At 39.6% G+C, this 15463-nt stretch overlaps 1 protein-coding gene across 1 annotated transcript in view; it reads left to right on the forward strand.

Annotated features, from left to right (window-relative positions):
• LOC106139460 (uncharacterized) overlaps nt 1-15463 on the forward strand; it is a 59199-nt gene that overhangs the window by 30865 nt on the left and 12871 nt on the right. Inside the window, exons 5-11 of the mRNA XM_060951442.1 lie at nt 5858-6014; nt 6794-6925; nt 9066-9296; nt 10131-10324; nt 10683-10986; nt 12497-12674; nt 13147-13295. Of these exons, the coding sequence (XP_060807425.1) occupies nt 5858-6014; nt 6794-6925; nt 9066-9296; nt 10131-10324; nt 10683-10986; nt 12497-12674; nt 13147-13295 (1345 nt within the window). The remainder of the gene's footprint in view (nt 1-5857; nt 6015-6793; nt 6926-9065; nt 9297-10130; nt 10325-10682; nt 10987-12496; nt 12675-13146; nt 13296-15463) is intronic.

Raw genomic sequence — 15463 nt, forward strand, 5'->3', positions numbered from 1 at the left:
GTTTGTTACTCTTTCACGCAAAAACTACTGAACCGATTACCATGAAATTTGGTATGTAGGTAGCTGAAGACCCAGAATAACACATAGGCTACTTTTTATCCCAGAGTTCCCGCGGGATTGATAGGGTTTCCATGCGGACGAAGTCGCGGGCGGCCTCTAGTTTTATATATACGAGTAATATTATCCTGACACCTAAGACTGACTCCTATATGAAAATACAAACGGAATCAAATCACGTAAATTTGCTTGAGCCGTGAGAAATGTTTATGCTCGTCACTGCTACAAGCTGATAATGCAATTGACCTACATCAATCTGAAATAAACTAACCGTTAAGACTTAAAAATCTTAGGTTTCTTTTTCTAATCGATATAATTTTTTTTTTTTTTTTTTTTTTTTTTTTTTTTTTTTTTTTTTTTTTTTTTAATATTATAATGACGCTGGCAGGGAATTGCTTAAAAAGTTGGGATTGCTCAAGATTCTTTAAGCGTTGGGCACTCCTTTCACTAGCTCTTAATTTTAATTTCATCAATGAGCCTTCCAGCTAAACGTGGCTTTCTAGTCTTGTGACTATTGGCTCTATCTATCCCATTAGGTATAGTGTAACGTACCAAAATCATAGTGTAAGGCCCGGTTTCCACTAAAACGGAGAGATGAGATGAAATACGTTTTGAATAACCAATCAGATTTTGTTATTTCCATATCTCTTTGCTTAGCTTCGGTGGAACGGATCCCTCCCCATGTCTTTTTCTCCTCTCCTCTGGAGAAAATCCTAGTGTAGTCGTCTGGAAAATGCAAATTGCTTCGCTGTAGTAACAATAAACCATATAAAGTCCCGGAAGACACGCCGACTGCTTACAAGGGTCGTGGTCTGGGGGGGAACCATTAAAAAAAAGTATAAATGTCTCTAAAACTTAATATACACTTTCCTAAGGAGAGGAGTTATGTTTGTGTTAAGGACGATGCTATATACCTTCGATATTTTGTCCAGTCTAGGCTTTCAGCGTGGCACATTTTATGAAAGATGGCTTCCCGTGGTTCCGGTGAACCACGACGCTGTCGAATCTAATAACAGCATATAATTGCTTGTCTTTTTGTGCGCTTCCGCATCTAGACCTCAGTTTGCTAATAATCGCAGAACGCACAGTATAAGAAAGTAACAGTACGACATCTTCGCGTCGCGTCATGCATTAATGTTAACATATTATTATATTATTGCTAATAACACAGTGACGTGCCGCTTGTTTTCTTAATTATCAGTTCCTTTATTGTTAGCTTAAAAGGCTGACACAAAGTTGTCAATTAATCGCTCGTTGGTTAGTTGAAATAAAAAGCATAATTTCAATAATACTAAAATAATTTAAAAGTGATTATTAATTTATTAATCGTCTTTCTAATATTTTTGCAGGATTACTTTTTATTTTTGTATAAGATTGCAGAGGTCTGATGATGATACAAAGACATATGTATAGCTAATTATTATTCAAATTAGACTAAAACCACCAGATAGGTTAATGACATGGTGTAAAAAAAATTAGACTTAGAGGCATTCATTTACCTTCAGACATTCTGTTACTTAATTTTACTATGGCCAAGAGTAATGGTCTTTTTCTAGATTTCAGCGTCCAATGGGTCAACTTAATGGTCGTTAAGGTTATAGACCTGTAAAATTGTTCATTGTGTTTGGGCACTAAACATTTTAGGATTTTATTTTCATTGTTGTATGCATCTTCCTCGCAGCATGGCGGCATGCTGGGAGGAGGCCATGCGAACGTGTTTGTTGGCTATCGTGCTGTTCCACCGAGTTTTATATCGGGTTGTCCTGTTTCTTTCAGTCTCATCAGTACTAGTATCAGTTTCAGTTTTAGTATCGTTGGGTTAAGGTTTTCACGTAAAAGACGTTTGGCATGGATGGATTATTAATAAAGGCTTGTAAACTTGTGTGATTCTTTTTTAACGCCATGGGCTAGCTAAACGTGGCTTATCAGTATTTTCAAGACTGTTGGCTCTGTCTACCCCGCAAGCATATAAACGTGACTATATGTATGTATTAGTTATTTCTACTGTTTATACATTGATTTTGGTAGACAGAAGTAATGATGGGTATCTAAATATAATGTCAGGGACATTTGGGATCTTTGCGCAGGTATACCCAAAATGCTTTCCCTCATCGTAAGAACCTCGGTTAGTATTCAAACTAATGTACATAACTTTGAAACTATTCATTGGTACATGGCTGAGGTGGGAGTCGAACCTGTGCGTTTTTGCGCCACACGCATTTTAACCGGGCACCTTACCGATTCGACCAGGGACGTGAAAACGACATTCTTGAGACTGTATTGCAATAAAGCAATTTAAGAATAGTCAGAGCAGGTCAACAAACTTTTAATAACAATTAGATAGTTCCCGATTGTTCGCATCTCGATTGGCAGCTAGCGCCATTGATAATGAACGTGACACACAATTGGAATATTTGACAGCTAAATATAGCGAATTATTCAGTTGTTAGTGTGACAACTTTTCTATTTGAATTGTTTAGCTTCTAAACTGCGATTAGGAGGGATTAGCAATTGGATAACAACCTATTACTATCTCTATGAATATCAGTTCTATAACTAAGCCATTCAGTTAAGTGAGTCCTGTGACTGCTGGCGCTGTCTGTCCCGTAAGGAGTAAAGATAAGGAAGAATCCTAAGTTTATAAGCCTATCCTTTAGTTTAGTAGCCTTTTATGACATCAATGAGAAAGCTCGAGATGAAGTGGTCCTATTCTTTTCCTATTGGTGCCGTGTGGTTCTCAGTACCAAAAGGAAAAGAATAAGAAATCAAATTATTTAGTTTACGATTAAGTCTCGTTCTAATGCAGTGTTCCTATCAACATATGTCTTTTACATACATACATACATATCATCACGTCTATATCCCTTACGGGGTAGACAGAGCCAACAGTCTTGAAAAGACTGAAAGGCCACGTTCAGCTATTTGGCTTAATGATAGAATTGAGATTCAAATAGTGACAGGTTGCTAGCCTGTCGCCTAAAAAAGAATCCCAAGTTTGTAAGCCTATCCCTTAGTCGCCTTTTACGACATCCATGGGAAAGAGATGGAGTGGTCCTATTCTTCTTTTTATTGGTGCCGGGAACCACACGGCACATATGTCTTTTATTAAGATAGTAAACGCATAAGCAACTGTCACCAGGAGCCATTAGGGAGCAGGTCGCTACGGAACGTTCTGCGTTGGTGTGGGTATAGAGTAGTCGCGTGCGGAGACTACGCTTCATAATTATCCTTAGTTATGTACCTTTTCCTAAAAGATAAAGACTACACCTTACGATCCCTGTATATTTCTTTTACTTCATCCATATACTTAACTCTCTTCATGCAAGTTCGTAGCATTCGGGTACCTAGTCTTGATAGAAACGGTCTGTGGTAGAAACAGCGACTGACTGGTGTTAGCGACAACTAAAGTTCAAGGCGGAAGACAGATTTCTACAAACTCGGTATTGCGGAGCCCAAAAGTGTGACTGCTGAGATTCGATCAACGAGATGATACATTGAGGGGTTTTGTCTTCTGTCTGAGGGTCCGGTTGTCAAAAGCACGTCAAACCGTTTCTTTTTGTATTGTCTCCATATTATTCACTCTAATCGATTCGATCTGTTGGTCTCTGCGAAAAATTTGACTGCACAATGTTGCTCATCGGGAAATTGGGCGACCAGACTTCAACGATTCGTCTACAGAAAAGTCCATTGTGTCGGCAAATGTCGACAAAACTCCCGAGGAAATTATTTCGTCGAACGGTTTACACCCCAAACGACTGACGAAAGAACATTTTCGAACTCAGCATTTTTAGGTTTGACCAATAAATGTAGTGCATTGATTGCTGGCTCTATAGACTCGTAGTCTCCGTAATGTTTCTCCTCCGCCCATTAGTTCTGTGTCGCGCGGTCTGTTTACGTGCTTTATTTCTGTGCCGGAACCGCGCCCGCGCCGGTCGATCTGCCAAAAATACAGCCAATCGGATCAAGGTGGAATCTATTCACTTCACTTTTTATGAGAAAACTATCAGGGTAATAAAAGTAGTGGTGATGTATTCACAGTAATTACTGAATCTATTATATCTGTACGCTATTTAACTCAGTAAGCACCTAATAATACAATTAAGTTTATTTTCTCAAAATATGTGTAAGATCGGCATAGTTTATTCTAAATGTATGCCGATCTTGAATATTTATTAAATAAATACATACATATATACCACGTCTTTATCCTTTAAAAGTAGTACACTAGGTAGGGTAAGCCAGTAGTTTCGCATAATCTCGGTAGGCCACTTTCAGAAACCATGGCTGAAATGTATGATGAAATGGAATAAATTAATTTTTTTGTACAATATACATATTTTCTCGGTTGTCAAATTTTTTACTGACTTATGAACACTGACGACATCTATTTTGAGCTAAATAATGACGAATTGTAATGACATTTTGTGACCGCATCGAACTGTGTTGCGGTGGTCGCGGACGCGTCACGCTGATTACAAGAAATACATTGTATAACACTGATGTGTAGAGTTAAAGTTCGACCGTCCGCTATCGATAAACCATCGCTAATTTGAGGAATAACAAAAGCGTCTAACCACTGTAACACACTAGCCACATGTATTAGGATGATTTGAATCGGAGTTTGTATATATGCTTCAATCCGTGAAAACTTTGCTTGCGCGATGTAGACTCTTCGCTGTTATTGACTGATAGCGTCGCATGATTGGCTGTTGTGACTCGTGGCGAAGATAGGTCGCCACATAATGTTGTGACGACTGTCATTATGTGACCACATAAAACTTTGTTGCGATTACAAGAAATACATTGTATGACTGATGTGTATGGTTACAGCTTGATATGGAACTATCGGTGGTTGAGTTTAACGATTGTGGATTTTAGTGAAATAATATTGTTAACTACAATAGTATTATTTGGGTGTTATTCTATTATTAAAACATAAATAGTAATCTTCCCTGTATCTCTAACTCTGATTTTAACCAAAAGCAATCGAAAACGAAAGAAGATATGACAAATTATTATGCATTGTCGACATTCGTGAAATAAAATCCCCAGATGGCATAGAATCTTGATAACTTGTGTAAAAATATTATCGATAGTATTTTATCACAATATTACGTAGACGATCGTTGTTGGCGAAAGTAATTTTTATTTACAATTGGTATAGCTATCGATACTTTAGGGGATTTTGGAGTGTCAGCTATCGATAGTCTAACTATCGTTAGTTCGGCAACACTAGTGTTTTGTCTGTGTCGTTTACACGCCAATTTACTCGTGCGCAAAAGATTACGTAGTATCACAATGGAGGTAGCATGCCATAGTCATTGTTCTATGTTGTGAAGGGTAGGGTCAGGCATGTATTTGAGGGAATACATCAATGTTTGCATGAGATAAGAATTCGTTAAACCACGGAAATCTATAGATGGATGTTATACCTGAGGGTTTTTTCTATCTCTGTGACACATTTCATCTTAATAATGGAAAATGTCATCTAAATATGGAAATCGAAAAGCGGTTCCCAGGCACCCGAGCAAAGCGGCAGTGGGTACAACAGAGATAACGTAGATGATGATTCTTTACGTGGCAGACAGAGCCAAGAATCACGATACTCGAAGGTTCCGTTGAGCTGGATTGCCTAATATTGATTGCTTAATTCAAAGAAATTGAGACAATGATTAGTTGCTAGCCCCAGCTAGTGATTAGTTGCTAGCCCTTACTAAACAAATACTCACAACTTTATTAAGAATAAAGTTGTGAGTATATTGTTACAAACCCCTGAAATGTGTTAATCCCATTCCCGCAGAATGGAAATCAAAGCCGAGCCAGGGATGGAGGGCGCGCTGGTGCCGCGGCCCGTGAAGGAGCGCAAGAAGCACGACCGGTTCAACGGGATGAGCGAGGAGGAGGTGTCCCGGAGGACCCTGCCCGACCACCTGGCCGAGAACCTGGATATCATCATTGTGAGTATGATCGCGATCATTACGTTACTGTAGACAGAATGTAGTTTGTTTGCAAATACAGTTTGCGAAAATGGAACAATGTAGAAAGAAAATTGTCTTAAACTGGCCCTGGAAAACGTTACCGTTGAGGGTGAATCTTGACATCAAATGACGTTGGTTTCAATGTTTCTAAGATTTCACAAACTGGACATTTACATGCAAAATTACAGTACCGGTACAAGTAAACGTTCAACACGCCTATACTGCTCTGGATAACTTTAGTTGGGTTCACCACTTATCTACAAAGAGACTCAAATGCCTCCATGTTGGATGAGCCAAAAGTCGTGAATTCGAAAGAGCTTCGTTTGTAAGTAACTTACAGTATAGATGACCTGAAACAATCATGGCTAGCTGATGACAAAGTACAACCAAACTACCGGCCGTTGGAATTAAATTTGACATACGTTTTTATATGTGGTTTTGACTTTGGGAACGTTGATGAGCTCTTAGAATCTCTCTCTCATCTCTGCGTGTTCCCGGCCGCACCCTCCACAGAAGTGTTTCGGGGCCCGGGGTCCGTCTTCCGACTTTTCTCTCCCCACTTGATCCGGTTTTCAGCGTCCTCGGATTTCAGTTCATTGGCTCGCATATCATCTTTTGCGACGTCCAGCCATGATGAGCTCCTAGAATCGTTTTGCCAAAATTACCACGAGAATTTGTGGTCACACAATACATCTATTAAATCACCCCAAAGCCAAAGAAAACCATTTTTATAACACCTTCGGCTAATTGTTCCACAGATCGGCATTAACCCTGGACTGTTCGCGGCGTACAAGGGCCACCACTACGCCGGCCCAGGAAACCATTTCTGGAAATGCCTGTACCTCTCCGGACTCACGCGGGAACAGATGTCAGCTGACGAGGATTATAAGGTGAGGGGGTGCTTAAGATATTGAGACATTTGTGCCTGTTTTTCATCGTAAGTTGACGATGAAAGTGCTAGCTTAAGAGGAAACGATATATTTGAAAAGTATTTCAAGTAAATCAAATCGTTTATTTGCAAAAATATAGTCAGGTATTTTAACAGACCATTGCAAGAAAAGCAGCTATTTAAAGGTGAGGAGTTAGTGGAAACTACTTTAAAATAAATATAAAAAGACTGTTCTTTAATTTTTTTTTTTAAACCTGGTAATATTTGATGTGGAACTAAAATTAAAAGTTATAACTAACCAATACCAAAAATACTTACATACATACATAATATTATCACATCTTTATCCCTTGTAGGGTAAATAGAGCCAACAGTTTTGAAAAGAACAAGTTCAGCTGTATGGCTTTGTGATGGAATTGAAATTCAAATAGTGACAGGTTGCAAGTCCATCGCCTACAAGAAGAATCCCAATTTTATTAGCCAATCCCATAATCGCTTTTTACGACATGGGATAGTGATGGAGTGGTCCTATAATAAACAGCCCGGGAACCACACGGCACCATAAATACGTGTTATAATACCATCGTATTACAATGGTGCGTGTACCGTACGGCGCGTATTTCAAACGGCCACGTGTCGCCATGGGGAACAAAACACGCGCGTGACATGCGCAGTGCGCGCCTCGGACGCCATTAATCAATGTTAGCAACACTGCCAACGCATAACTATAATACTAATATTACAAATGTGAGGTTTGTTAGAGTGTGTGTTTTTTGATAAACTTTTACGCATGAACTTCTGAAAAGTATTTTTTAATGAAATTTTTAATATAGCTTGGATTCTGGAATAACGTAATAATGTATTGTACTTTTTTAATTAAGCCTACCAAAAACCAAATACTGACCTAATACAATGAAATAAAATAAACTAAGTATTACTAATTATACTTAAATATAATTAATTAAATAAATACATAAATATATACGGGACAAATTACACAGATTGAGTTAACTCAACGATACTATATTTTATAATAAATACTTATACTTATACAGATAAACATCCAAAACCCAGGCCAATTAGAAAAAGTTAATTTCTCGTCATGCCCCGGCCGGGATTCGAACCCGGGATCTCCGGTGTCACAGACAAGCGCACTACCGCTGCGCCACAGAGGCCGTCACCGTACAACCAATCTACTAAATATCCTTATTAAACATGTCATTGTTAGTTTTAACCGACTGCTCAAGGAAGGTGGTACAATGACCTCACATCTTGTAACCTTGCCTACCCTACTGAGGGTGCCGACCCCTCGCCCTTGGATTGTCAAGATGTGACGTCGGAGACCGCAAAGTTAATACTACATTATATAAATAAATAATTACTAACGTCTATATATCGAGAGGTTTAGATACAGCTTTAGTTTTATAATCAAAATAGATGGGTAAATAATTGCTTTATATGGATAAATCACAATAATTAAACTGGTCCTAAAAAAAAGTTTTGGGGATAGTGATTACTTTCATTCTATTCCTGTCATCCGCCGTAAAACCTTATTATTAGTCGCTTATGTTAATTTTTATATTATGCTTATTGAATAAGATTTATTATTATATTATTGAATATACTTTACGGATAAATTACAATAATTAAAGTTGCCCCAAAGGAAGTTTAGGAGTAGTGATTATTTTCATTCTCCTCATTTTTGCCCATTGTACACATTGCACATTGTACACATTCAGTTGCCCGAATATGCAGGTTTTGTCACGATATTTTTTGGCCACTTGGCCGTAATAGCAACTACGGTGATCGATATTCTAAAGATAATGTTCTATGTGTGGTTCTATTTGTACAAATAAGCTCAAAAACAACTGGACCAATTTTGATTATTTCGGCATAAAAGACAGTCATAACATTGACTACTTTTGTCTGGTGATTTCGCGCCAGAGCAAACCTCGGCCAACGCTGTCACTGCCAGATACTTCCAACTGACTATATAAATGACCGCTAATCGATTCAGGATATCTTTCGCTTATAGACTCGTCCACTGTCACTTAACTAAAATTTTTAATTTAAATAATATTTCAATTTAAATCGTTAATGACATATGACAATAATAATCGTTTGTTTGTCTGTCCATCCAGCTATTAAACTTCGGCATCGGCTTCACGAACATGGTCCCTCGCGCCACCAAAGGTTCCGCGGATTTAACCCGACGCGAAATAAAGGAGGGTTCCGCTATCCTGTTGGAGAAACTGCAGACGTTCCGGCCGAAGGTGGCCGTGTTCAACGGGAAACTCATCTACGAGGTGTTCTCCGGGAAGAAGGACTTTTGCTTCGGAAAGCAGCCCGACACTATTGCTGGGACTAACACGGTTAGTGTTATCATTCATTCATTCATATAATCACGACTATATATGTATATTCCTTGCGCGGTGGACAGAACCAGCAGCCCTAAAAGACTGATAGGTCACGTTCAGCTGTAAGGCTTAATATAGAATTGAGATTCAAATAGTGACATGTTGCCTAGTAATAGTCATATATATATAATAATAGTCCGTCGCCTAAAAGAAGAATCCCAAGTATCCCACCAGTGTAATTACATATATTATAAAGTGACGCTTCTTTTTATCAGTGTTATAATGTAAATATGAACGTCGCTTACTTATCATTCAATGTTCTGATGAAACCTAGATATTGATTTACGTTTGCTAGCTACATGTACATGGTAAAGAGAGGAAATACTTTTGAAATATTTCAAGTCAAGTGAAGAAAGTCTCCGAAAAAGATTTACCCGTCTTTTGTTCTTGTCTAATTATCCTGTCGTTACATTGAGGAGCCAGTGGTTATGTCCACAATTTTATTTTTACCATATGGATGCTCCGCTTATGTCCACAATCCTGTATTGTCACCACAATGATGTATTCCTAAGGCATCAAGCCCACCTTAAGCACATTTAACGCGCATTAAGTTAAAACAAATAAATCCGGCTCGAAGGACCACTCATGTAGAAGTAGAGACTCCTCTTGATAGCTTGATGATCTTGATAAATAAAACTTGATAAGATATAGAACAATATTTTGTTTATTAATAAAGGAACAAAGTGACGTGTGCACACTTGAATTGGTAATCGTGAACTAAATAAAATGAAATTAAGCAGAAAATTCGATATCGTCAATCGCGGTAAATTGTACTTTGTACATGTGCAGTACATGTGGGTGATGCCGTCGTCGTCGGCGCGCTGCGCGCAGCTGCCGCGCGCGGCCGACAAGGTGCCGTTCTACGCGGCGCTGAAGAAGTTCCGCGACTTCCTCAACGGGCTGCTGCCGCACGTGGACGAGGCCGAGCTCGTGTTCCCCGACACCACCAGCCGCCGCCCGCAGGAGGAGATGGAGATACGCAGGTAGGGCGAATGTGTGGGCGCGCCACAAGTCCCTATATACTCGTGGTCCTCTTGGCGCGTTTTTCGAAAAGGAGTTTGGTATTAAGTTTTGTACATAATAAACATATTTTGTTTTCATTTATTAGAAATAAATCACAACAAGATAAGAATGTCACGTTTAGTTGGATGACCTTAATGATGGAATTAAAATTCAGATAGCGACAGGTTGTTAGCCCATAGTGTTAAAGACACGGTCAAGGTCGCGCGACAGAAACAGTTCGCACATTCCATGCATCTATATCATGTCCGCCGAGAAAGCACGCTACTGGCGGCTCGCTCGGCGACTCGACTGAGCGATCAGCCGCCCCCCCGCCCGCAGGCTCACCATGGAGCCCGAGCCCGGGGACACCATCATCCTGGAGGACGGCACGGAGGTCCCGCTGAAGAAGAAGCGCGGGCGCCCCAAGAAGGTGAAGCTGGAGAACGGCGAGGTGGCGCCCGCGCCGCCGCGCGCGCCGCGCCCGCCGCGCGCGCCGCCCGGGCCCGACTCCGACCAGCCGCCCAAGAAGAAGCGCGGCCGCCCCAAGAAGATCCGCCCGGAGGAGCAGCAGTTCCTGTTGCAGCAGCAGCAGCAGCAGCAACAGCAGCAGCAACAGCAGCAGCAGCAGCAGCAACAACAACAGGTATGTCATCTCCAGTTGTTGCTTATATGATTTGACATCTCGTTTCAGTATGAATTGTTGTTGTAATTATACTGACGCTTCTTTTACACATACATTAAATACTATATATGTATAATCATTTTGCAATTCCAAATTTAAATTCTCACATATTGATCCTACTGACATTATTAATACCTTTAAAGAACTTAATCTGAAAAAGTCTTGAATGAAGTGAAGTCTGAATGATCCATTGGGGTATGTCGGCTGTTGTGATATGTCATATTCTAAATATTATAGCTGGTGACTTAGCATATATATTCAATAATTGTGTTGACAAGGGGATTTTCTAAATTTAATGAAGTATAGTAAATTAATTCCACTATTCAAGAAAGGTGAAAAATCGGCGCCTGGTAATTATAGACCAATCTCAATTTTGCCAATTTTGAGCAAGGTGTTCGAGAGAATCATGCTTAATCAAATTTAGCTTCACTTTAAGTCTAACAAATTATTTCATAGTCAGAAATACGGCTTCACTGAGGTTAAATGTACAACAGATGCAGGTGTGGCTTTTGTCACTCATATTCTCAATGCATGGGAAGACTCACAGGATGCCATCGGAGTGTTTTGCGATCTGATTAAAACATTTGATTGCGTAGATAATAGAACGCTTCTGCTCAAGCTCGCTCATTACGGGTTCGACACCACTGCCGTTGAACTTATTAATTATACGTATGTTAGTAATACATTATAGACGGCAGATTTAAATAATACAAAATCGAAAGGAGCGAAGGTAAAAATAGGGGTACCCCAAGGTTCCATTCTGAGACCTTTTCTCTTTCTAGTATATATTAACGACCTGCCTTGCATGATTAAGAAACAGAATGGCATCGTGTTGTTTGCAGATGACACGTCGTATTTTATTTTATCTTTATTTATTTGACGAAATATTCGTATTGAAATAATTAGTTCTACATTTATTTATGTTTTTTAATGTAGACAATGTGTATTCGTCCACAATTTAGATTTAAGAGATCTATATTTGTAAATTGACATCCGTAAAATGCTGCAGTGTAGTTTGTTCCGCCGCTTCTTTTACACATGCGCTTTGGAAGCGGTAGTAGTTATAATTAGATTTAAGTGATGTGACGTCAATAAGTGATACCTTGTATCCAATTTTGCAAGTAAATCTATTTTATTCTAATCATATGTATCTATATCCTTAGCGGGGAAGACGGAAGGGTTTCTATGAAAACAAAATTATCAATACTTCAAACAAAAAATAAAATACTTGCGCTTTGGTAGCGGTGATGGATTTATTTTTAACGTTTATAAATTAAACATTAGATATATGTAAATGAAATCTTTTGTAACGTTGATTTGCAAAAAAATTTAATGGCATCTCATGATCACCTGTAGTTACTTTAAGGAAGTTAGTACTAATAATATTAAATCAAATAATAATCATTAAATATTTAATGATTATTATTTGATTTAATATTATATGTAATACATTTTTTCATCAAATTTCCAGCAACAAGCGGCGATGATGCAGCCCCAGCTGCCGAACATGCCGCTACATGACCAGCCGTACATGCCGCACGGCGGCTCCGAGTTCCCCCAGCAGCTGCCCTCGCCCCTCGGCCAGGGCTCCATGATGTACCAGCATCAGCACCAGATGCAGGACGGCGGTTCTTACTTCCCCAACAACGGTGAGTTATGGGGTAGACAGAGCCGACAGTCTTGAAGACTGATTGGTCGCAGCCCATTCGCCTGCAAGAAAAATGTAAAGTTTATTAGTTATTCGTTTAATAGTCTTTTACGACATTCACGGGTAAGAGATGGGTTAATCCTAAACTATTGAAAGTGAGAGAGAAATCTAGACAAATTTGTGTCAAATTTGAGGTTTCTTGCGATTTCTTTATTGTTATAGCTGATGTTATATGACTGATTGTTGAACATTCTCTATACGTTAGTGGATCCAATTCAATGGCCAAGTCACACAACTACGACTCGACGAGTCAGGCGAAACAAACTACACTACAACGTTTTCACCGTCACTCTCACTCCCATTAACAAACACCTTTCAACCTGGTAATACGATATAAATAAAAATCAATGACTATGTGACGTCAATAAGTGTTACCTTGTATAAATGTATTTTATTGTTCTACCGTGTTCCAGGAGGCGGGCTGGAGAGCGGGCTGGAGGCCGGGCCGCTGGGGCTCCAGCGGGGCGGGTACGCGTCCCCAGGCGGCGGCGGGTCGTACACAGCCTCGCCGCGGGTGTACGCCTCGCCCAGCGCCTACAGCCCCGGCCACGCCACGCCGCAGGTGAGCCGGCCGCACTGCACCATATTACTTAATGGCCGAGTTGGAGTCTAGACAGCCAATCACACGTGTACTGTCGCGAACAAAAATTGAACCTGTTTAGAAACGCCGTTCTTCTTCCTCCTGGCTTTAGACCCGGTTGCATCCTCACCACTCTGGAGAGGAGCTCGGGGTATGCCTTCTCCATTTACTGCGGTCTTGTGCACGATGAAGAGCTGTAGACAATCACATTTTGTTCCTAATCTATATCAAAAAGTAGTACGAGCTATAATATAAGTATGAGCTGGACGAATGGTCTCCATCGATGCGATATAGCTTAAAATCAAATTCAATTTTATTCACAAAATTGATCGTCGCCGGCACTTTTTCACATGATTTAACATACGTACACGCCTATATCCATTGCGGGGTAGACAGGTAGACAGTAAGCCTTCCCTTGGTCGCCTTTTACGACATAAATGGGAAGCTATGGAGTAGTCCTATTCTTTTTCCATTGGGGTCGGGAACCACACGGCGCATGAAAATGAAATGGATGTTTTAAAGCCATTTTATTGGATAGTATATAAGGTTTGTATAGGCTAATTGGTATATACCTAATCGCTTCGAGTTATTGCTTTATCTTTAAAAATTGAGACCAATTTAATTTTATGCGTATTCCTTAGTGGGGACATGATGGTTTTATCCTTCAGGGGTAGACAGTCAGTCGCCCACAGCCCGTACACCAAGCCGCAGCCTCATGGGACAAGGATACATTACGTCTTTACCTCCTGCGGGGTGAACACAGACTCGCCAAGTGTAAGCGTTTGGCGAGGCTGTGTCCACCCCGTAGGAGACAAGGACACGCCACACCACGTCACGCCGATGCTCCTGAAGAGAATTTGAAGAGTTTTATGTCTACCACTTCCGCTACGCCTTACGTTATCAGATCAGACGCTAAAATCATTCCACATGAAGTCAGAGAAGATGGCCGACCGCACTTCCTATTGTCTCAGCAATGTCAACGCAAGATTTTTGCTCATTTTCCTACTAGCAGTACAGTTTTGTAAATATTGTTGCACTTAGGCACGCTTGTTTTAAGATTATAAACTGGATCAGTTCTATTTGTGTGCGCATTTTTTATTTTTATTGTTTGTCATCTGTATGGTGTGCTTATTAAATAAATAAATAAAAAATCACTAGAATAAATGATGTATGAAAAGGAAAAAGATTTCTTTTCAAAATACGATACAGTATATCGCTTAATGACGTCAACATAACTTGAAGTTTAATTATAACTACAAGTTTCGTTTACGACTAGAAGACTTCTATAAATCCCTTACGGGGTAAACGATGCATGCATTCTGAGTATTAGAACAGACCACATCCCTATCTCCTACGGGGTAGAAAAGCCAAAATAACAAATTTTGTACGGCAAGTATGGTCATCATTCTTATGGCGTTAGTCCTGATTACATCCTCACTTCTCTGGAGTGAAGCTCAGGAATAAATAGACCTTTGATCACGATGGGTTGGATACCTAAGTCAGATGTTTACACGAAGCAACTCCCGTCTTGATATTTGGCAACCTTTGTAGGGGAACCATAAAGAGTATTGGATTTATTTAAATTTGTAATGTATATTCCATAATTGAGACAATGATCTGTCATCTACAATAATGTTCCAATTATAAAATTTTTGATGTGTTTTTGTAATAAAATCATGCATAAATAAGCTATTCAATTTTTTTACAGCTGTGTACATTCATTTTTAAATTGTGCCGCCTTTTTATACGTCATGTGTGGAGAAGCAATATATGAAACTAGCTTTCCGCCCGCGGCTTCGCCCACGTGTAATTCGGTTATATGTAGCGTTTTTTAATGATCTCGACAGGGCTTTTTCTTCCACAGGCTGAAATCTTGTTACAACTGGAATTAAATATAGCCTGTGTTACTCAGGGATGATGTAGCCTCGTGATAGTTAATAGAAAATAAAATTCGGGTGTTTTATTTATGCATACCGATTACGCCGAGATTTATGGACCGATTTACGTGATTCTTTTTTTCTTCGGTAGAGTATACTTTCAAGTTGGTCCCGTTGTTACCTAGTCAGGATCTGATGATGGTATTCCAGGGAAATCAAGGGCAAACCTCAAATTTACAGGCAATTACGTTTTTGACAATTTCATAGATCTGT

This window comes from Amyelois transitella, chromosome 25, assembly GCF_032362555.1.
Source record: "Amyelois transitella isolate CPQ chromosome 25, ilAmyTran1.1, whole genome shotgun sequence".
In the NCBI taxonomy this organism is placed as follows: domain Eukaryota; kingdom Metazoa; phylum Arthropoda; class Insecta; order Lepidoptera; family Pyralidae; genus Amyelois; species Amyelois transitella.